At 39.7% G+C, this 22596-nt stretch overlaps 1 protein-coding gene across 1 annotated transcript; it reads left to right on the plus strand.

Moving 5' to 3' along the window:
* Positions 1–639: 639 nt before the first annotated feature.
* Positions 640–12436, plus strand: LOC121402022 (olfactory receptor 1496-like). The gene is made up of 2 exons (XM_041587746.1): positions 640–775; positions 11547–12436. Exons 1-2 carry the CDS (start codon positions 640–642, stop codon positions 12434–12436), a joined length of 1026 nt encoding a protein of 341 aa, XP_041443680.1.
* The last annotated feature ends 10160 nt before the right edge of the window (positions 12437–22596 follow it).

The following is a 22596-nucleotide window of genomic DNA, read 5'->3' on the forward strand; positions in this document are numbered from 1 at the left end:
GAACACATTCAAACACGTGTAACAAAAGTGTATGCAAAATTTAAATGTAAATCTTCATTTATATGAACATAAATGACCCACTACCCTGGGAACCTGTGGCAGTCCATTCAGGCAAAGTCCCACAGTACTCCCTTTGGCAGACAAAGAGTCTCAGTCCCTTTTTACCAGTGTCCCCAGGTAGGTCATTTTCTGCCCTCCCTTGGGCATAACTCAACCTGGGGATTCACACTGTTAAGCCCCCAGCATTGTTCTATAGTTTGTTTTGTATCACCTAATCATTTAGCTATATGGTTCTGCTTTTTACATATAAATGTCTTTCTTAGGCCACCATACCCCTACCATGTGATCCTGTGTAATACCAGGAAATGATCAGTATAGCTGCCATCTTCATACTGTATACAGCTAACTTATCTCTTGCTGCAGCAATCCTACCCCATCCAGCCTCGTGGTAGCATCGTTGGTAGGTATTGTTTATAGTCCAAATACCATATATATATATATATATATATATATATATATATATATATATATATATATATATATATATATATATATATATATAGGTATAGGTATGATTACACAACACCTTCTCACTACTACACTCTTCCATCTACCTATCCTGGTGCCAACCAGGTCACAATGGACTTTGCCAAGTTCCTTGCACGACGCAAGTTAGTCACAAAGGGACTTGTAAAGTTTAACGACCGCCCAGAGGGCTTCGGAGCCTGGCGATCCTCCTTTCAAAACACTGTCAGAGACTTAAACCTTTCACACAGTGAGGAAATAGACCTCCGACCTCCTTATCAAATACCTAGGAACTGAGTCTGCCGAGCATGCCAAAAAGATTAGGGTATTCAACATAAATCATCCAGAGACTGATCTCAGAATGATCTGGCACAGACTTAACGAGTGCTATGGCTCAGCAGAGGTAGTAGAAAATGCACCCTTCAAGAGAATTGATGACTTCCCTAAAATATCTAATAAAAGTTACCAAAAACTTAGGGAACTGAGTAACTTGTTAATGGAACTACAGGTAGCCAAAGCCGAAGTGGACTTACCGGGGCTTGCATTCCTTGACACAGCCAGAGGTGTTAACCCCCTAGTGCAAAAGTTGCCCTTACAATAGCGGTGGATGGCACATGGGTCAAAGTTCAAAGAAGTGCACAATGTTCCATTTCCTCCCTTCACTGTATTCATGGACTCAAGATGAGAAATGACCCCAGTTTTGATTTCACTCTGCCACATTCCGCCCCTACAGCACCTAACCCTCACAAAACTGCAGAAACAGTTCACAAAACTAATGTTTTCTCTCCAGCTTCTTCCTACAGGTCAGCTGACATCTCCCATAGGGAGACAAAGAACAAAGACCCTGGTAAGCAGTGTCTACTACACCAGAAACCTCACCCCCTTCTAAAATGCAGAGGCTTCAGAGAAAGGCCCAAAGTGGAACACAAAGCCTTCTTAAAGGAAAACAACATATGCTACAAGTGCTGCTCATCTACAGATCATCTTGCCAAGGACTGTAAGGTCAGTGTTAAATGCACAGAATGTGACAGCACACATCACAACACACCCTGTGCCAGCCCCATGGACTGTATCTTACACCAAGGGAGCAAGTTGACACTGTTACAACCATACCAGAAGTCACTTCCCAATGTACAGAAATCTGCAAAGAAGCCATAGGTGGCAGATCCTGCTCCAAGATTTGCTTAGTCAGAGTGTACCCGACAGGCCAAAGGGATAAAGCCATTAAGCTTTATGCAATTATGGATGATCAGAGCAACAAATCTCTAGCCTGTCCAGCCTTCTTTGAAGATGGGTAGGTGTATCCAGAGATGGAACAGGCATCCATACTGATGAAGTCCTTTTAACCAAACACCCGCATCTTGCTTTAAATCTTCAGGGTACTGCTCCCAAAACTATCAACAGCGTGAGCATGACAAACCCCCCTTATTCCTGCAGCACAGCTCCCAGCATTGTCCATAGTGCAAGCACACAGAAATCATCTTCTGCAGAACTACAGCTCCCAGCACTCTCCATAGCGTGAGCACACAAGATGTCCATCCAAGCTCCAAGCCTGCATGGTTGAGCTTACCAGGCTTTGGAGTACCCTGCATCAGCCCGCAAGGCTGTCCACCCTCTCTCCATAAAAGTGAAAGCAGGAATCCTGTGAGCACATGGCTCCCCTATATATCCAAAGGTGGTGCAGCAGTGATACCTTGTGACACCCTCCGGTATCTGCCAGCCATGCTGCACAGGGACAAGGACTCCTACCCCTCCCAAGACTCTAGGAAACCCTGTAGCTGCACAGGCAGGGGATTTCCACTATGTGGTTCAGATTTTCAGGAACAGAGAGGAATGAACCCTCTGTATCCAGACACAACCATGCATTGATTTTAATAAGGGACAGGAATATGAGTAGAAGAGGGCCTGAATAGAAAGATGATTAATAAAAAGTATCAATAACAATAGAAGTGTAGGCTTACAGAGCATTTGTTTTTAGATGAGTCAGTGACCCCTATTTGAAAACTGAAAAGAGTCAGGAGGAAAAGGCAAATCGTTTAAAAACTATATAAAATAAATAAGAAAGACTAATTGAAAAGTTGCTTAGAATTAGAAATTCTATAACATACAAGTAACTTAAAGGAGAACCATCCATTTAAGTAAATCTTTGCAACAAATCTTGGTTTACTTCTGACTGACAGCACTTTGAATCACTGGCCAGAAAACATACACACTGCAAAGAAGACTAAAGTTTCCTCATGAGGCAATTTCAGGCTAGTTTGGAAAGTGGAAGTGATACATGTTTTCCCAATTCTGTCCACATTACTGAGGGTGGAAGGAAACTAGGGACACTGTGTCACCTGAAGTAGCATAAATTTACCACAGGTAAAAATGTTCTATGTGCCATTGCCCTAAAGGGTTTATTGAGCAGAAGTGCAGTGTGCAAATTTTAATAAAAAATGTACATGTTTTTATCCATCATTCCAACATCTTTGCAGACTTGAGGGGTAGCTTTAGAGCTGTAAATGAATGTTAGACAAGTTAAACAGAACCTAATACACAGGGCCGGATTTACATAGTGGGCGCCCCTAGGCCCACTGTCTTTCATCGCCCCTGTCCCCTTTCTTCGTACAAATTTTCTTTATCTGGACTGGAGCAATGAGGATTGGCGCACTGGAAATTTTAAAAATTATCTCCTGCGCATTTTTTAATCAATGTGGATGTGGTTGGGCAGCATGCCGCCCCCCTAAAATCCTGCCGCCCTAGGCCCGGGCCTAGGTGGCCTTTCCACAAATCCGGACCTGCTAATACATAACATTTCCCCCACCAGAGGTGCAGACTAGGAGAGGATGAGGTAATCAATGCTTATGTCCCTAATAAACAATATTTTTTTTCTGCACTTACTGTATGTGCACAATGAGAAAGCAGCAGCACTCACAAGTATGATTTTCTTAAAGAAATACAATCATTTCCTCCATAGTGGGGGCTTTATAGGAAATAGGTGCCTTTTAAATGATAAAATAAGAAATGTTCTCACAACTCCAGTAGTACTGCAAAGTGGACACCCCTATCATAGGACATGGCATGAGTTGAGCAGTTTTTTTGGCTTCCCCTCATATTTTATTATGCAATACATGGTCAAAACTTAAACGTTTTTCATAAAAATTATAATTTGCATCAGTTGGCTTTCTTCTGTTTTTTATGGCAACTGCTTTAGGTTAATGCCACACCAGGCTGCATCCCACTTGAATAGAAACACAGGCTGAGAAAAAACTGATCCAAGCTGTCAGGCAGGGAGTTGCTTGTGTGTACACACATGTATACTGTTGTTTTCCGTGCTCAAATCCACTCTATGTGTCTGCATACATGCTGATTCCTGTCAGGATAGGCGTATAACTTCTTATTTTGACTTTTTCTCCACCTACATTTCTACACAGGGTAAAATAGAAAATTCTGATCAGGAAAAGAAAATATGGTATGTAGCAATTTTCCTTTTTTGATTTTCATTCCCTCCTTTATCCTTATGTCCCTTAAAAATTGTGTGTCAAGATTCTAATTCAGTTTTGCTATAAAAAAAGTGTCTACCAAGACAATTTTAGAACATATACTGAACTACATTGGTGGGCGAAGTATTCCTTGCCTGCTTTTAGTTCATATACCTATAAATTGGGTTACAAGTACAGTACAGTTTCCTCTAAGCTGTGAGCACATCACATTTGTTTTGCACTTTACACACTGCCTTTCTCTCTTGAATTTCTTTGAAATGAAGCACAGATACCTGCAGTCATCCATCCAACAGTGATGAATTTATGAGGGGTGGAAGGGGAGAAACACATTGTCTGCCTGCTGCTTCAATGTCATTCAGACATTATGGCAGGTGATAAGAAAAGCACTAGAGAGCACCTGCTGCTGCACATGTAAATGACCTCTATAATTTTGTATTTGATCTGACCCACTCACTTCTGTACACAGTTTTTAAAAGTGTGAACAAGGGTTTAAAATGTGCTCACAGAAGATAATTTTTAGGCACACAGGGAACATTGTATACTCATTTTGTGGCAGTGGAAAACTACATATGAAAATTATCATTTTTATGCATAAAAAAATAAAGCATAAACCCTGTAAAATATTTTAAATAGAACTGTTTGTGTTTATATCTCTATAAACAATATAGAGAAGACTGACATGTAATTTGTCATGTGATTTAAACATGGAATAATAGAACTGAATATGATGACAAATGTTCCATATTTCTTTAAGTGTAGCAGGCTGTAGTTGAATGTAGTACGATGTCGCAAGTGCAACCCATCCTGGTTAGCTGCAGGCCGACATGTAAAGCTCCAGCTACAAAAGTAGATCACTTTAAGGGCTGTAGATATAAGCATTAATCACTTTTTCAGAAAGTATTACATATAGATTCCAATTTTTGGGAAACTCTGCTATTTATTTGTACGAGGGGGTTGGGGAGCATATTTATTAATGGGTGAAAGTTAGAGTTTACCCTCTCCTCAGTAAGCTCTAATGTCCTGCTGAACCTATAAATCAGCCTAACCCATCTCAAGCATGGCCCATCATACTTATTTATAAGCCTGTGCCAACCTGACTGTCTCTGATCTCATCAAAATGGGCAGGTGTGCATGAGTATATACAGTAAATAGCAATGACAATTCATGCTGGTTATAAGATGTTGAGTTAGGACTGGGTAGGGAGGGTCGAGAAGTGGCTTGACCCTTTCCACTGGCGATTTACAGTAATGCTGGTGTGGAAACAGAAGAGGAGGTCCGAGTGTGTCATAGCCCTAATGCTTCTAGCTCCAGTCACAGAAACAAAGAACATATAGCTACATTTCCACAGATCAGTCAGGATTCCCACTGGAGGATAATTTTGTATTTTACTGACCCTGAAATTCTGGAAAGTTTTTCAAACAATATAAAACATTTTTTATTTTTAAAAATGACACTCTGATACAGTTTAGGACCCTGTTTGATTCTGTTAGTCACGCTGTACTGGTGACAATCCATAGTCTCCAGGAGAATTTTTATTTGTAATCAGCCTATTGAAAGATTGTGCCAAAATCAGCTCAGTGTGACAGAAGAATACTGCTCAGCGTCTGCTTCTCTCTTTCCCATGCTGACTTTTTGGTACCACTGTGCTTGGGGCGATATTGGGGCTTTTTAATCTGAAAAAAAAAACCAAAACCCTAAATTTCCACAGGAATATTGACATGTTCATATGGGTTTTTGTAGGAATGTGTCATGATGCCCTAAAGAATGGTGTTGCTGTATTTATAAATACCAGGCAGCTCATAGAGGTGACAACATCTCATAAGGCAGCTAATAGGGATAACACCATCCCATTAAGCATTCATAGGAATGCCATTCCAACAGGCAGCTCATAGAAACCCCATCCCACCAGGCATCTCATTAGAATACCACCCTACCAGGCAGCTAATAGGAGCACCATCCTTCCAGCCAGAAATTAAGAAAAACATCATCCCACCAGGCATGTCCTGGGAAAACCATCCCACCAGACAGCTGATAGAGATCATATCACTAGTAGGAGATCCCTGGTGGGAGGAACACCGTCCCACCATGCACATAGGAACATAATATTACAAGGCAGCACATATAAATGGTGCCATCCCATTAGGCAGCTCATAGGAACACCATCCTATTAGGCAGCTCATAGCAAAACATCCTACAAGGTAGCTCATAGTGACAACATCCTATCAGGCCGCTCATAGGAAAACCATCCTACTAGGCATGTCATAGAGCAACACCATCCTACCATGCAGCTCACTTGAAAACTATCCTTCCAGGCAGCTCTTTGGAAAACCATCCCACCAGATAGCTCATAGTGACAACACCATCCTACCAGGCAGCTCACAGAGACAAAACCATTCTACCAGGCAGCTCATATGAAAACCATTTTACCAGGCAGCTCATATGAAAACCATCCCACCAGGCAGCTCATAGTGACAATAACATCCTATCAGGCAGCTCATAGGAAAACCAGCCTATTAGGCAGTTCATAGAGACAACACCATCCTACCAGGTAGCTGACTGGAAAACTACCCTACCAGATAGCTCATAATGACAAAACCATCCTATTAGGCAGCTCATAAGAAAACCAACCTGCCAGGCAGCTCACAGAGACAACATCATCCTACCAGGCAGCTCATAAGAACACCATTTACCAGGGAGCTCATGGTGAATACATCCTGGCAGGCAGCTCATAGGAACACCATCTTACCAGGCAGCTCATAGTACTGTGACCTTCTGCCCAAAAGACTTTGTCTTACCATCGTGCCCCTTTGCTTGTTCAGAACCCTTCACTTGGCACCTCTCTTAATAAAACCTGTCGGCATCCGATTAGCCGAGGGCTCCTCCCGAGGTGAAAATCGGCTGTTAAAGGCGGAAGCAAGAGCCGAGAACAGGGTGCTTAGCATTGGTTCTGAATTTAGTATGCTGACCGTGACACATCCTATCAGGCAGCTCACAGAAAACTAGGCTACTAGGCAGTTTATAGAGACAACACCATCCTACCAGGCAGCTAATAAGAAAACCATCCTACCAGGCAGCTGAAAGAGACAACACCATTCTACCAGGCAGCTCACCGGAAAACCATTCTACAAGGCAGCTCATAGTGACAACAACATCCTATCAAGCAGCTCAAAGGAAAACCAGCCTACTAGACAGTTCATAGAGACAACAACATCCTACCAGGCAGCTAAAAAGAAAACTATCCTACCAGGCAACTTAAAGAGACAACACCATCCTACCAGGCAGCTCATAGGAAAACCATCTTACCAGGCAGCTCATAGTGACAACACCATCCTATCAGGCAGCTCATCAGAACACCATTCACCAGGCAGCTTATAGGAAAACCAGCCTACTAGGCAGTTCATAGAGATAACACCATCCCACCAGGCAACTCACTGGAAAACCACCCCACCAGATAGTTCATAGTAACAACACCATCCTATCAGGCAGCTCATCAGAACACCATTCACCAGGCAGCTCATATGGAAACCATCCTACCAGACAGCTCATAGGAAAACCATCCTACCAGGCAGCTGAAAGATACAACATCATCCTACCAAGCAGCTCATAGTGACAACACCATCCTATCAGGCAGGGATAATTTGAGGTAATGTGGCATTGAGGAAAAAACCTTTTCACTGGTTGAAAACACACCTTAAATACCCAAGGTCCTTTTGAGGATAATGCAAAAGTAAAAGAATAAATTAAAGGTGTATTTTAAGACAAATTTCTTCAAAAAGTATACAATTTTAATTTATATTCTTCCATTTAAAATCTGGCAAGCCAGAAACACAATAAATAACAATCTAAATTCATAAAAGATAAATATCAAATTACTTCAGGTAGGTGGTCACTTATTTAATATCTTAGTAATACAGTTTTTGCTCCTAGGTTGTAGTAGGTGTTTCCCCCAATTTTGTAATAACATGAAAAAACTGTGAGTTATACTGTAGGTCTCCAACTTGGAAGAAAAATATGTGGTATGAGTTATAGTTCTCCAATTCAATGATTAGGTACAAGGTAGCTACCTTGTACCAACCATCCTACCAGATAGTTCATAGTGACAACACCATCCTACCAGGCAGCTCATAGTGACAACAACATCCTGTCAGGCAGCTCACAGAAAAACTAGCCTACTAGGCAGTTCATAGAGACAACACCATCCTACCAGGCAGCTCACTGGAAAACCATCCCACCAGATATGTCACGAACTGCACCCAGAATCCAGAACCAATGCTAGGCTCCCTGGTCAGAGCTCTTGCTTCTGCCTTTAACAGCCGCCTTTCACCTCAGGAGGAGCCCTCAGCTAATCGGATGCCACCGGGTCTTATTAAGAAAGGGGCAAGATGAAGGTTCTGGACGAGTAATGGGGCACGATCGTTAGTGAGAATTTGGACGGAAAGCACAGTTCTTGGACAGAGCATAGTCAAACAGGCCAGGTCGTTGCAGGCAGAGTACAATCAAAGTCAGACAGGCAAGGGTAAGAAACCGGGAGATCAATCAGAATGGTCAGGCAGGCACGGGTCAGGATAATGGAGTTCGGAATAGTCAGACAGCAGGCAAGGGTCAGGATCACGGAATACAGAATAGGCAGGCAGGCGACGAACTAGTAGAACCAAACAATGGGCAATAAAAAAATATACAAGGTCCCTTTAAATACCTTTAAATCTTGCGCCATTGTGCAATGATGTCATGACGCCAGCTTCATTTGCGCATAGTGCAACCGGCAACCACAAGAGAAGGATCAACGCGGCGGGCTTCCCCGCTGAGATCGCGCTGGGTGTCCTGCCGGCCCACTAGACCACCAGGGTGAGTCCTCACAATTTAGCTCATAGTGACAACACCAACCTACCAGGCAGGTGATGGTGACAACAACATCCTGTCAGGCAGCTCATATGAAAACCATCATACCAGGCAGAACATAAAGTCAGCGCGCATGCGCGATTCTGCATGCGCCATAGGGGAAGTTAAAGAAAGGGGAAGGGCATGACAGAGGGAGGGGCATGATGGAGGGAGGGGAGTGATGGTGGAAGGGGAGTGACGGAGGAAGGGGAGTGATGGAGGGAGGGGAGGAGAGGAGGGAATCAAGCAGCAGGGGAGCGAACGACCCGGACTAGGGGGTAGGCAGAAAACTTTTGAACAGGTATCTGGCTAGCGCCCCCACATCTTTGCGCCCTAGGCAGGTGCCTCTTCTGCCTACCCCTAGTTCTGGCCCTGTTTGTCTTTATGTAACCTATTCCCACAAAAAAAAATGAAAACAAATTTGAAGGGCCTATTGAATATAATAATCACTAGTGATGAGCAAAATTTTTCACCAGGTTTTGCTGCAAAAAAGACGCCCATAGACTCCTATGGGTGAAAAAATTGTCACGTGTCAAAATAATTTGTCACCCATAGACTTCAATGCATTTTGCACATTTTTCGCCATCTCACAAATATTCGGAGAAGTAAAACGGGTCAGATTCAACCATTATTAATTATCACTTATCATATTATTTCTGGTTTTATTTCACTTGATCTATAGTGACCAGTACTGTGTAACAATAGTAACAATATTTTTTTACTTTTAAAGAGTACACAGGAAGGTAAATTAGGATGATTATTAAAGCAATCCCTTGACAGTTGACAGATAAAATCATTTAGAGAAGATAAAACATGCCTGGAGAGTAAGGTATAAAAGCTCCTGCATTTTAGTGCTGTCATTTCTTGACAATCATGAAATATTTTTGTTTCACGCTCTAATAGTAAATTGTGTTGCCTCTTCTTGTTTTGGGTGAGTAGAAGTGAAGTTAAATATCAAGCCAATCAGCTTCATTGAGGTCAACCTTATTGCATTTCTGAATTAAGTTTTTCAAGGAAAAGAATGCATTTTTCAAGATTTATTATGCTCCAAAGCTGCTAAAAATCAGAATCTGAAATACTTTCACTAAACATGACAAAGTCATGTAAAATGTAATGGCAATGTTCCTTTTTACTATTGGAAGGTGTTTTTTGCCTTTGTGATTTTCATAGGGTTTTGGGCTGGTTGATGGTTTTTGTTCGAATATCCGAAAAATTTTTTTTTTTGGGTGAAAATTCAAAAAACTTGGACGACTCAAATTGTCGCATGATTTTGTCCCGACTTTTCACACATGTACAATTTTCATTCGTACTTTTTTTTGTAAATTAAGCCAAATCATAGTTGAAAGTTAGGTTGAATTTTTATTTTTAAAATTATGAGAAACATTTGAGCTTTAACAAATACCCTCTTAATATACATTGGTATTTTTATACTGTATATATTAGGGAACGTCTGAGTCCTACTTGAAATTTAGATCTTATAAATGAATAAATATATTTTATAAGTACAAATTTTTAATATATATATGTTCAGTGATGCAAAATACGTTGAATAATATAGATTTTTTTTTAGTAAGAATATACAGCATATGCTTTGTATTAGTGAAAAATAAAAAATAGGTTGGATGGATCTTTTTTCCAAGTTTGTAATATGTGAATGTAAAAAAGTATTTTGGACCATCAACCATGGTGGAAAAATTGCATGTTTGCACAAATGCAATTTTTTATTTGTGGCATTATATATATTTAGCTAAACACTGGACCCTGTACAAAGATACCTATACAAAAATGGCTTCTTTTGAAACTTCTTACTACTATCCTTTGTTGCTGGTTGCTGTTGCTGAAATATTCACAGCTGAAGAGTTACAGGTTTGGAATCCCAAACCCAAATTATAAAAATAAATCGTTATCAATAAATTATTTCACCTCAGATCAGAAGGCCTAGTATTAAACAGGGCAATTAACAAGAAGATAGAACACTTCCCAGACCATGCATGTTAGGACCTATAAAAATCGCATGTCATTTAAAACAAGATTTATTTGAATGTCTTGCTATATTGAAAACTTTTCTTAGTGACCTACAGGTTTATTAAAAGAAGATAAATCAGTGTTACCGCTCTGACTCACCGCAAATCTTGTGAACGCTGGCGACTCACAAACAGCTTGAAGGGTGCTGGAAACCTTCGGCGTCCCGTGCCGCACAAAGCAGAAGATAAGAAGAAGTGGTTCCGCACTCCAATTTCAAAATATCGTAAATCTTTATTTGTCCATAATTTAAAAGAAAAGCACGCTACACATGCTGCTTGATGCGTTTCGGGCGGAAGGGCCCATAATCATAATAATTACGGGCACGTCCGCCCGAAGCGTGTCAAGCAGCATGTGTAACGTGCTTTTCTTTTAAATTATGGACAAATAAAGATTTACGATGTTTTAAAATTGGAGCGCCAGAACCACGTCTTCTTATCTTCTACAGGTTTATTAGGAATTGTTTGAACTTGGCACAGTTTGAAGTTGTGCAATATGACAGTACATGAAAAATGTAAAAACTAATACTTGATTTTCTGTCTGTTACAGCAGTCACTGCTAAATGTTTTTTTCTCTTATTACTACAAAGTAACAAGCTGATGAACAACTTTACCTTTTTTGGCATTTTCCAAATAGCCTTCTCCAATAATTCAGAAAAGCACCCTTTCCTTTTTTTAATATTTTGTTTGCTGTACCTAACTGGAGTATTATGGAATTTGCTTATGATTATAGTCATAAGCAGGAACCACAATCTACACACTCCTATGTATGTTTTTCTTGCCCACCTTTCATTTGTAGACATTTGTTACCCATCAGTTACTCTCCCTAAACTCATGGACATTTTACTGTCTGGGGATAATTCAATATCCTTTGTGCAGTGCTTCACTCAGATGTTCTTTTTCATATTTATGGGTTGCACAGAGATTGCTTTGTTGTCCTCCATGGCATATGATCGTTATGTTGCTATCTGCCAACCTTTACATTATCATTTTATAATGAACAGAAAAAGGTGTTTGCTGCTTTTGGGCATCACTTGGATATCGGGATGTGGCAATGCATTGTTTCTTCTAACACTTGCATCAAAGTTATTGTTCTGTCGTTCCAACAAAATCTATCAGTTATTCTGTGATGTAAAGGCATTTTTATCAATTTCCTGCTCTAATAATTCATTTCAAGTAATGATTTTAATTGAAACACTGCTATATGCCCTATGTCCATTCTTGCTCAGTTTATCATCGTATGTGCAGATTATTAACATAATATTACATATTAAATCCACAAATGGTAGAAAAAAAGCCTTCTCCACCTGTACATCCCACCTCATGGTTCTCATACTATATTATGCAACTATACTGTGCATGTACATGAGACCACCTGCCGAACAATCAGCTTTGTTGGACCATGTATCCTCAGTGCTTTTTTCAACAGTAACCCCTATGTTGAACCCTCTAATATATAGCCTAAGGAATAAAGATGTAAAGATTGCGCTGGTGAGACTTCTAAGGATTAAAAATAAGAAATATTAGACTGGCAATAGCCTTTTGTATAACCTCAATACCAATAGATGGACAATGCTTGAAATGTTGAAATTATTATATTGTAAATGCTCTTATCAGGTGAAATACTAGCCATGCCTGCAGTCTGCCATCCTAAGTAAAAGGCACAATAAAAATAAACAAGGAAATCAAATCACAAGAAATGTCTCTAAAGCATGGGTGTCCAGTTTGTAGCTAACACATCATCGAAATTCAAAACCAAGCATTTCTCAGAAGTAGCTAGTGGGAATTGTAGCACAACAGCAGCTGTAATGGTAATATTTGTTAAACCTGGAAATTATTTAGAATATCGGACATTGAACTCTCTTGTTCAGAGTAGCTTTTAGGTATGTGGTAGAACACATGGACAAAGTATGGGAAACAGTTTAATTCTGGATAACAGAAATGCTTCAGGCTGTGTTCTGCCTTTAAAAATGCAAATAAAATGCAGAACATGGCCTGAAATGTTACTGTTATCCGGGTCTTGCCATGTGTACTAAACAAAGGCATTTTACGTCATTGAAACAAGGTGCTGCACATCTATTTTCTATATTATTGGAATGGATTGTGGCCATTAATGGCACATTCACCTGACTGTTAAATGAAAGGATGATATTGAATCATCCTTCCGAGTCCTACCCGAAGGCATGGGCTCCGTTGCCCAAGCTGTTCCCAGCTACCGCCAGCGAACAGCTCGAACGGGTGGATCCCCCTTCGCCGAAGCTAGGGAGGGCCCACCACCCCGCCCCCCGAAGGGGTTTGGGGACGTTTGGACTCCCCTTCGCCGAAGCTAGGGGGAGTCCCGTCTACCCTGGGTTCTGCCGAAGCTTCCCCCAGGGCGTGTCATGGCCTGCGAGTCCAGCCAAAAGACCGTGACTCCATCCAGGGTGCTCAAATCAGACACAAAAACGGTGCTGGAGTGGGCGGTGCAAGGCCATTGGTTGCCTTTTGCAAGGCTCTGGTTGGCAGCCAGAAAAAGAAAAGACTTCCCGCCCACCTAATGGCAAGGGCAAAGGAAGTGAAGCTTGATTAAGCATGGGTGCATGTGCATCTCCCCCGACTCAAAATGCAAGTCAGGGGCCACCCTCATGGGAGCACAGCGGCCCAGCTTTCATCAAGCTTCTGCTTGTCAGCCTAGTCCAGAGGACCAATGGTTTCTCCGTTCTTCAGATAGGATCATTAGAACAGATACTCCTCTTTGGTCTTGCCAGCCAGAGGACCAAGTGGTTCCAAAGGTACTACACTTGGCCAAAAGGCCGAGAAGCGATGTTGAATGAAAGGATATCAGAGCTGATCCTGTTATTTCCTCCTTTGGAAGAGATACATTGTTTGAAAGATTCACAGAACATGCAATAAAAAAAGATCTTTCCACCTATAGGAGAGGCCTAATTTTTGGTGCTATTTTTTTACTAAGAAAATTAAGGCATTACATGCCCATGACTGTTTTACATTTTTCACCTTTGAGATAACTTTTAGGGGCATATTTACATAGGGTCGAATATCGAGGATTAATCAACCCTCGATATTCGACTGCCGAATGTAAATCCTTTGACTTCGAATATCGAAGTAGAAGGATGTACCACAAATAGTTTGATCAAATTATTTAATCCTTCAAATCGTTCGATTTCGAAGGATTTTAATCCATTGATCGAACGATTTTTCTTCAACCTAAAAAACATTAGAAAGCCTATGGGGACCTTCCCCATAGGCTAACATTGCACTTTGGTAGGTTTTAGGTGGCGAACTAGGGGGTTGAATTTTTTTTTAAAGACACAGTACTTCGACTATCGAATGATTTTTAGTTCGAATCGTTCGATTTGAAATCGTAGTCGAAGTAGCCAATTCGATGGTCGAAGTAGCCTAAAAAATCATTCGAAATTAGAAGTTTTTTTTATTCTATTCCTTCACTCGAGCTAAGTAAATGGGCCCCCTAGTATGATGTAGAGAGTGATATTCTGAGACAATTTGCAATTGTTTTTTATTATTATTATTTTTATTATTATTTAAAGTTTTTGAGTTATTTAGCTTTTTATTCAGCAGCTCTTCAATTTGCACTTTAAGCAATCTGGTAGCTAGGGTCCAAATTACCCTAGCAACCATGCATTGATTTGAATAAGAGACTGGAATATGAATATTAGTGGGCCTCAATAGAAACATGAGTAATAAAAATTAGCAAGAACAATACATTTGTAGCCTTACAGAGCATTTGCTTTTTAAAAGGGGCCAGGGATGCCCATTTGAGTCCGAAGAAAAATGCAAATATTTAAAAAACTATAAAAAATAAATAATAAAAACCAATTGAAAAGTTGATTAGAACTGGCCATTCTATAACATACTTAAAGTTACCTTAAAGATGAACCACCCCTATAATATTTCAGCAGTAAAAGTACAGTAAAAAATTTTAGGTATTTTTTGTCGTGTCCATGGTCTACTTTATACAGTATATGAACTGCATTCAGAACTGTATCGATTGGCTGATAAATTATTTTGATTATTTGTGTTTTTGTCCAGGTACTGATCAGAACAATAAATTAAATAAACACAGTTGTTTTCTTGTGATTAAAGAGGTCATTGTTTGAACTTTTATCAATTCCAACACCAGTCACCACTACCAATTTAATTTATGTGAAAATAGAGCCTAAAGTCAGTGGCAAAAAAGCACTTTAAGGGCTATGACATACAGAGCTTTTTGTCCACCGTGTGTTGGAGAACAGTAGTGGAGAAATGTTCCTCTCTGTTTGTCTTCACTCTTAATACTGGTGAATGAAAAGCAACATTTTACTTCCACCTATACCTGCTCCTTAGCATCTTGCAGGGAGTGGCACTGTACTGGAGCCCCTGCACTGGTGCCCTAAGGGCACGAAATGAGTAAGCCTGTGGGAAATGTTCACTTTTTTTGAAATGTAAACAAATAAATTGGAGATTTTTTACTATATTTTTGAGGCCTGTGTTTCTGTGCCTAAATTCCACAAACAATAATATTGTCATTGGTTTATTCCACCCCCAAGCTGAGGGTCTGTGCACCTGGACCACTTTTATATTGTAGTAAATGTATTCACATTAGTAAATTGTATCACTCTGATGCTCTGAACGACATGCAATGCTCACACCTTACAAACTACAGGGCCCAATGTACACAAGGGAACCGTGGAATTAACACCAGACATGTTCTGCAAGTATTTCCGAAGTTAACACAATTGATATGTGTAAAATGCATTGGATTGTAATAAAGTCATTAATTCTTACACCATTTTTTGGCTACACACTTATCTGCCTCTTCCTCTCTAATGTAACACATGGTACAGGTTATACCTCTGAGATATGTAGTCAACTAGCCCTCCATGCTTTTCAACTAGATTTCTGAAACCATTCTTAACACTGTCATTGATAGCAATGTGTGCTATGATTTCTGGGTCTTAACCAGCTTCCCACCACATGCTGAGCCTAGCATCAGACAAACATGAAATCTTTTTAGATTTACAAAAGATCCTCTGCACTCAACCCATTATCAATATATTAAGGACATTGAAACATTTTGTGCCTTAAGCTACTAGAAATGCCTTACCCTTTAAACAATAAAGGGATTGCTTGTCCATATATATATATATTATATTTAAGCTGGCCAACTACATCAAAGTCATCCCTTATATGGCCAGTACGACACTCAAATGATTTGTCTATGTGAATGTTGTGGTCACAACCTCATTGCACCCCCACTTAATGTTTTTAAAAATTAGTGGTGAGCACAACTTTCCCTTGTTTGTTATAGTTATACAGGAGCAGTGGTCAGCTCCATGTTGTAGCTCCCACCCTTTCAAGCTATAGTCAGGTGATCCCACTGGTGGCCAATAAAAGGGCAGCCAAGTTTGGGAGTTTTAACCTTGAAAGCAGCTAGTAAGTTGCGGGTAAAACCTAATCCCTTTGTAAAATGTATAATGAAGCAATAGAATTCTTAATGAATCAGATACAAGTTGAGTGTAGGACTGGCCAGATATGGGATGACATTGAAGTAGTTGACCAACTTAAATAAATTGCAATATATGGACAAACAATCCCTGTTTTTTTTAAAGGATAAGGCATTTTTAGTAGCTTAAGGCACAAAATGTTTCAATGTCCTTAATATATTGATAATGGGTTGAGAGCAGAGGATCTTTTGTATTTGTCCATGTGAATTTTGTGGTCACAATCTCATTGCACCCCCCACTTGATGTTTTTAAAAATTAGTGCTGAGCACAACTTCCCCTTGTGAAATCTTTTTAGACTAAAGGTTGCAAGACTTTGTAAGCATCTTCAATTGGGAATGGTTGAATGAACAAAGCGAAGAATCACTTCTAAGTCAGCTTGGGGCCTAGGGAGATATGGTTGTTGTCAACACCATTAGATACAGCAAGGAAACAGATGCACAGTTAAATCCTACAGTTTACATACACATATACTAAAGATTTTAAAAAATTTTACAACTTCACTCATCATATTACCACACATTATAAGCCAATGCTATGCTTGCCCAAGGCCAAAGTGTTTAATTCAAGTTAGAATTCAAGCCAGAATTCCATTCCTGCTAATCAGTGAATTGAGTCAGAAGGCCGACGCTAGTGACAATTCGTCGGCGTCAAAGTTGATGCCGACGCCCATTAAAGTCAATGGGCGTCCAGTTATTGTTGCCGGTTTTGAATGGGCGCTGGCATAGGAACCGTCGCCGGTGTCGAAAAAACGTTGACGCCAGCGTCGAAAGCGTCGCCAGAGGCGAAACAGGCAAATTCGCCTGGCGAATACATTCACCCATCACTAATGGCAAGGTAAGAAATTAAAGCCAATGTGAGAAACAGAAATGCTTCTAACTAATGGCCTTTGTTGAGGTTTCAAGAATCAGAGTGAAGAATCATTTTTATTGAACTTAGAGGTATACGGAGATATAGATTTTGTCAACATTATTAAACATATTAGGCAGGAAAATGCTTATACAAGGTGAAAACAACAACAATTAGGTTCTATCCATGTTTTGTTGTAAGCAGAGGAGCTGATAAATAGTAATGGGCAAATCTGTCCTGTTTTGCTTTGCCAAAAAATTCACAGCAAAAATCAATGGGCATCTGTTTTTTTTTCTGCAAATATTTTCAGCACCCGATTCTATGGGATGAATCCTTGTGGCAAACAGAGCCAGATAAATGATGTTGATATAGTCAGGCAGATGTAGAAAGATTGATCAGAAAGATAGTATGCAATCCAATCATTTTGAGGGGGAAAAATGAGGGAATTTAGGGTCAATGAAAGTAAGTTTAAACAATGACAGAAAAGTTCCAGTGGAAAGAGATAACGAGTGAGCTAATGGATGAAGCAAATATGAAGAAAAAAAGAATTAGTTGGACGGGAATAGGATCAAGAAACCAGATGATTAGGGGGCAGATTTATCAAGGGTCGAATTTTTTTTCACTTCGAAATTCGACCCTTCATAGTGTCTGGTTTCTTGATCCTATTCTCGAATAGGCTAGTTCGACTTCAACTTCAACCTCTCAAAACTTAGCCAAATACTGGCTATGGGTTCTAGGAGGTCCTCATAGGCTAACATAGCAATTCGGCAGGTTTAAGGTGGCGAAGTGTCGAAGTTGAAGTTTTTTAAAGAGGCAGTACTTCGATTATCGAATGGTCGAAGAGTGGAAGCATTTTCACTTTGATTTAGAGTCGAATTTGGCCTATTTGATGGTCGAAGTACCCAAAAATTTCGAAATTCGATTAACGCTAGCAAAAATTTGCCAGCATGGCATAATTTGGGAACTTCACCGATTCCCTAACGGGTGCAGGCATCTCTTCGATATCAAAGGAGATAGACGCTACGTTGCTTCTCACTGTAATGCCAGGCGAATTTTTGCTCTGGCGAACGGACTTAACTCCACAAATTTACTAAGATGCGGATTTTACTAAACGTTACATCATTTTCCAGACTTGTCTTCACCAGTTCAGACCAGGCGAAGTGCAATGGAGTGCATAGGACTTCCTCAATTTGTTGGGCAAAATCCCTAAAAATCCCCCAAAGTCCCAAAAAACGCTGGTGTCTTTTCCTTTTTTCTGAGTGATAGCCTGCAAAGGTCCGTAATTTTTTTTTTGGGTAACCGGGTTCCCCCCTCCGTTTTCTAACATATCGAACATAAACTATACAGTGGGCTCATGTGAAGGGCATTTTAACAACTCCATTTTATGTATTAAGGTTCCCTGGACTTGTGTAATGTATTTGCTGCAACATATATGTCCATGTAACTTTATCATTTCCCACCGTATGCAAATTAGGCAATGCTAGTGCATCTTCGATTTGATTTTCGAAGTAACGCTAGCGAAAATTCGACAGCGTTCGGTACGTTGGACGCAACGTCACACTTTAGTGAATTGGCGTAGTCGGAGGGAAGTTATGCCTGGTGAAGTGTTGCGATGGCTGCGAAGCCATCGCTGGCGAATGTTCGCCATTTAAGGAATTTGCCCTATGGATGTTCCTTTTCTTTTAAAATGGAAAACCAAATGAAAACAACCCTTTTTTATTTCTCGGTTTTCTCTTTTTTTAATAGAAAATCTGGTGAAAATAATTGTTATATACAATGATGTTCAATTACACACAATGGCTTCTTTCTCTGCAATCTGGCCTTTATAGACATCTGCTACCCTATCACTAATCTACTCAAACTGATGGACATGTTACCTTTGACAATAACTCAATAACATTCATGCAATATTTTACTCAGGTGTACTTTTTTGTGGCCTAAGTTGAAATAGAAATGGTTGTATTATCTTCTGACATATGATCATTGTGTTTCCATCTGCTGGCCCTTAATATATCATCTCATTATTAACAGGAGAATTGTAGGGACCTGGATATTTGGTTCTGCGAATGCATCATTTATTACTGATCTTGCTTCAAAACTGCTGTTTGGTCAGCTCAATAAGATTAATCAGTTCTGCTGTGATGTTACAGTATAGCTCTGGCAAAAATTTCTGTTAAAGATATGCCTATTTTTTATAATGTTGTTGTAACGTAGGGTATCCCTAACTGAGAACTACTGTAACTCCAATGTTCCGGTCTAAGCCTGCTCCTCTGGTTTAGCAGCCACCTTTGGCTTCAGGTGGAGCCCTCCGCTACTCAGATGCCGCCAGGTCTTCATACGGGAGAACAAGGGAGAGAGTTTTGGTCGAACACGGCAACCGAACGAGTCAGTACAGGCAGCAAGCTGGTGGAATCAGGGACAGATGAGGGTCAAAACACTGGAATCAGAATCACAAATCAATACTGAGAGCACCCATGAACCAGAAAGAACCTTTACATTGGGCAATGCATTTTAGTCTAAGGCCCCTTTTGAAAAAAATTTGCTCATTACGCGATGACGTCACGTGGCACTCTGGGTAAAGCTGAATCCTCCCGAGCGCTGCTCAACCTGGCGCTCAAAGACAAGCGGACGGCCCTGCAGGTGAGGTGGTGGGCATCCTTGCCGCCTGCCAGGTACATTTATTACAATTGTCTTACACAGAATTGTTTTATTTGGAATCCTGCCATTTTCTGTAAACTTACTTAAACCAATATAATATACAGTATTCTGCAAATCAAGTCCAAACATGGCAGAAAAAAGACTTTCTCCACTTGCACTTCCCAGGACACTGTTTTGATTATTTTCTGTGGGAAAATTCTGGATGTACATGAGGCCACCTTCAGAATCTGACATGACCTATCCTTCATAGAGCCATGCTGATTACTGCTCATAATGTCATTCACCAGGATAAAATTTTGAATGTGATCCCTTAAAAGTTTTCAAACAATTTACCCACCATGAATGTCAAATTTACTGGCCTATAATTGCTAGACTGAAATCATAATCCCTTTAAATATAGGAATTACATCAGCTTTCCAACAATCTATAGGTACTATACCAGATGAAAGCAAGTCTGAGAAACCCAGAAATAGAGGCTGGTCTAAATCTGAACTAAGCTCTCTTAGTACCTGAGGATGTATTCCGTGTGGCCCTTGCACCGTGTTTACATTAATTATTCGGAAAGCTTTATGAACCATATCCTGAGTCAGCCACTGGCTAGATTGAACTGAGTCAACATTGCAGCTAGGAGAGGTCTGGGAACTTTGACTCTTCTATTGTATACACTGAAGAAAATAACCGATTTAGCACATTTGCCTTCAACCATATTGGTAACATTATTTAGAGGAGCAGCACTCTCAACCTGCATCTTTTGACTATTAAAGGGGACCAGTCACCCAGACATTAAAAGCTATGCAATAAAAGTCCTTTTCAAACTAAACATGAAACCTAAATTAGTTTTTCTATTTAAACATCCATACCTGTTATAAACTTGTTTAAAAGTCTTAGCTGTCAATCACATATTGCCTGCCCCATAGAGGAGGGGCAGCTAACTACTTTCACTTTCCAATCTGCACTTTCTAGATGTCAGTGCACTTCTCCTACCCCACTACTTCCTTACCATTTAACAGAGCATGGGCATCAGGTGCAGCCTTCTGGAGCATAAACAATATTTTGGCATGATGCAATGCTTGCCTTAATAACAGTGTTCACAAAATAGCACCTTCCTGCTTGCTGTGATTGTGAATTCAAAGACTAAAAGAAACAAGATTTAAATAATTTAAGGAGTGAAAGTGACATTTATTTTACTTGACTAACATCATAAAAAAGGGTTTGGAATTATTTTTTAGATTGGCAGGTCTCCTTTAATATACTTCTATCCTATTAATTTCTTTACTTCTCTATTAAGCCACATAGGATGGTTCTTGTTGCTTCTACATTTACTTCTTAAGGGAATACATTGAGGATTTAATATACTGTAATTTTTAATGATATGCATTGATGTTCTGTGTTTTTGGCAGAAAACATAATTTCCCAGTCAATGCTCTAAAGGGCAGCCCTTAAGGAACTAAAAATGGCTATACTGAATTTCATGAACAAGTTGTTTTCTTCTCCCAAGGCACTTAATGAAAGACAAACAACATTTAATGATTACAATATCAAAGCATAAGGGACTTATTATTAGTGCATTACAGGTCCCCAGAAAATACTCCTGTTAAAGACAAATAAGGCTGAAAAGATATATAGTTCCCAAAGTTTTCATTTGCTCACACAAAGGAACAAACACCCAATTTCACTGTTAAGGTAAGGTGTGTGCTGCACAGTATGGGAGATGCAGGGATCAGATGGACAGATGAAAACATGTATTAAGGTTAGAGATTTACACATACCTAGGCTAATTGTCCTGCTAAACTTGTTTGCAAAAAAATTTTTTTAGCAGATAGAAACATTTGTCTGAAACGTTATGGGATGCATTATCCGAAGACTTGTCATCCAGAAAGCTCTGAATTACGGAAAGGCTGTCTCTCATAGACTCCATTTTATCCAAATAATCCATATATTTAAAAATGCTTTCCTTTTCTCTGTAATAATAAAACAATACCTGGTACTTGATCCATACTAAGATATAATTAATCCTTATTGGAAGCAAAACCAGCCTGTTGGGCTAATTTAATGTTTACATGATTTTCTAGTAGACTTAAGGTATGAAGATCCAAATTAAGGAAAGATCCATTATCTGTAATGCCACAGTTCCCGAGCATTCTGGATAACAGGTCCCATACCTGTATAAATATCTTCACAATAAAGGTAATTGAATGGACGTTCATATTTAGCACCACACCACATGACATGATTTCAGTAAGGGGGGAAATACAACAGGCCAAGACTGTCACTTTAGATCTAAATGCAATTTAGATCACTTAAAAGAACGACCCACAGTGTGTGATATTTTCATCACTGGGACAAGTACAAATCTCTTCCCCAAGTCTGTTTCTGTTTCATTCTACAAAGTTAAAGGTGTTCATCTATTTATAAAGCCTCTTAAAAGGAGAAGGTAACCTGATACTGTGCCATTGTAATTTACATGTTTTAAGCCAACATAATTTGCTTCAGTTTTACAACTGGGAATGCTGCTGGTAGAACGTATTTTTTATTCTCTGTTATTATAGCTTCTTTTTTTTTTAAATCTACACAAAATTACATAGTGAATTCCAATTATGTTATATTTTTTATTCTTTTTACAACTTTTATTACTTTCTGCCCACTGTATAGGATACAGACAGAACAGATTCAGTTGAAAAT

The sequence above is a fragment of the Xenopus laevis genome, chromosome 3S (genome assembly GCF_017654675.1).
Source record: "Xenopus laevis strain J_2021 chromosome 3S, Xenopus_laevis_v10.1, whole genome shotgun sequence".
NCBI lineage: Eukaryota > Metazoa > Chordata > Amphibia > Anura > Pipidae > Xenopus > Xenopus laevis.

Bases quoted from the DNA above. Each gene is read 5' to 3' on its own strand.
- LOC121402022 (XM_041587746.1), top strand. From the start codon at position 640: ATGGACTTTGCCAAGTTCCTTGCACGACGCAAGTTAGTCACAAAGGGA. The intron at 776-11,546 runs GTGAGGAAATAG...TTTTCCAAATAG, and splicing joins AGACTTAAACCTTTCACACA to CCTTCTCCAATAATTCAGAA.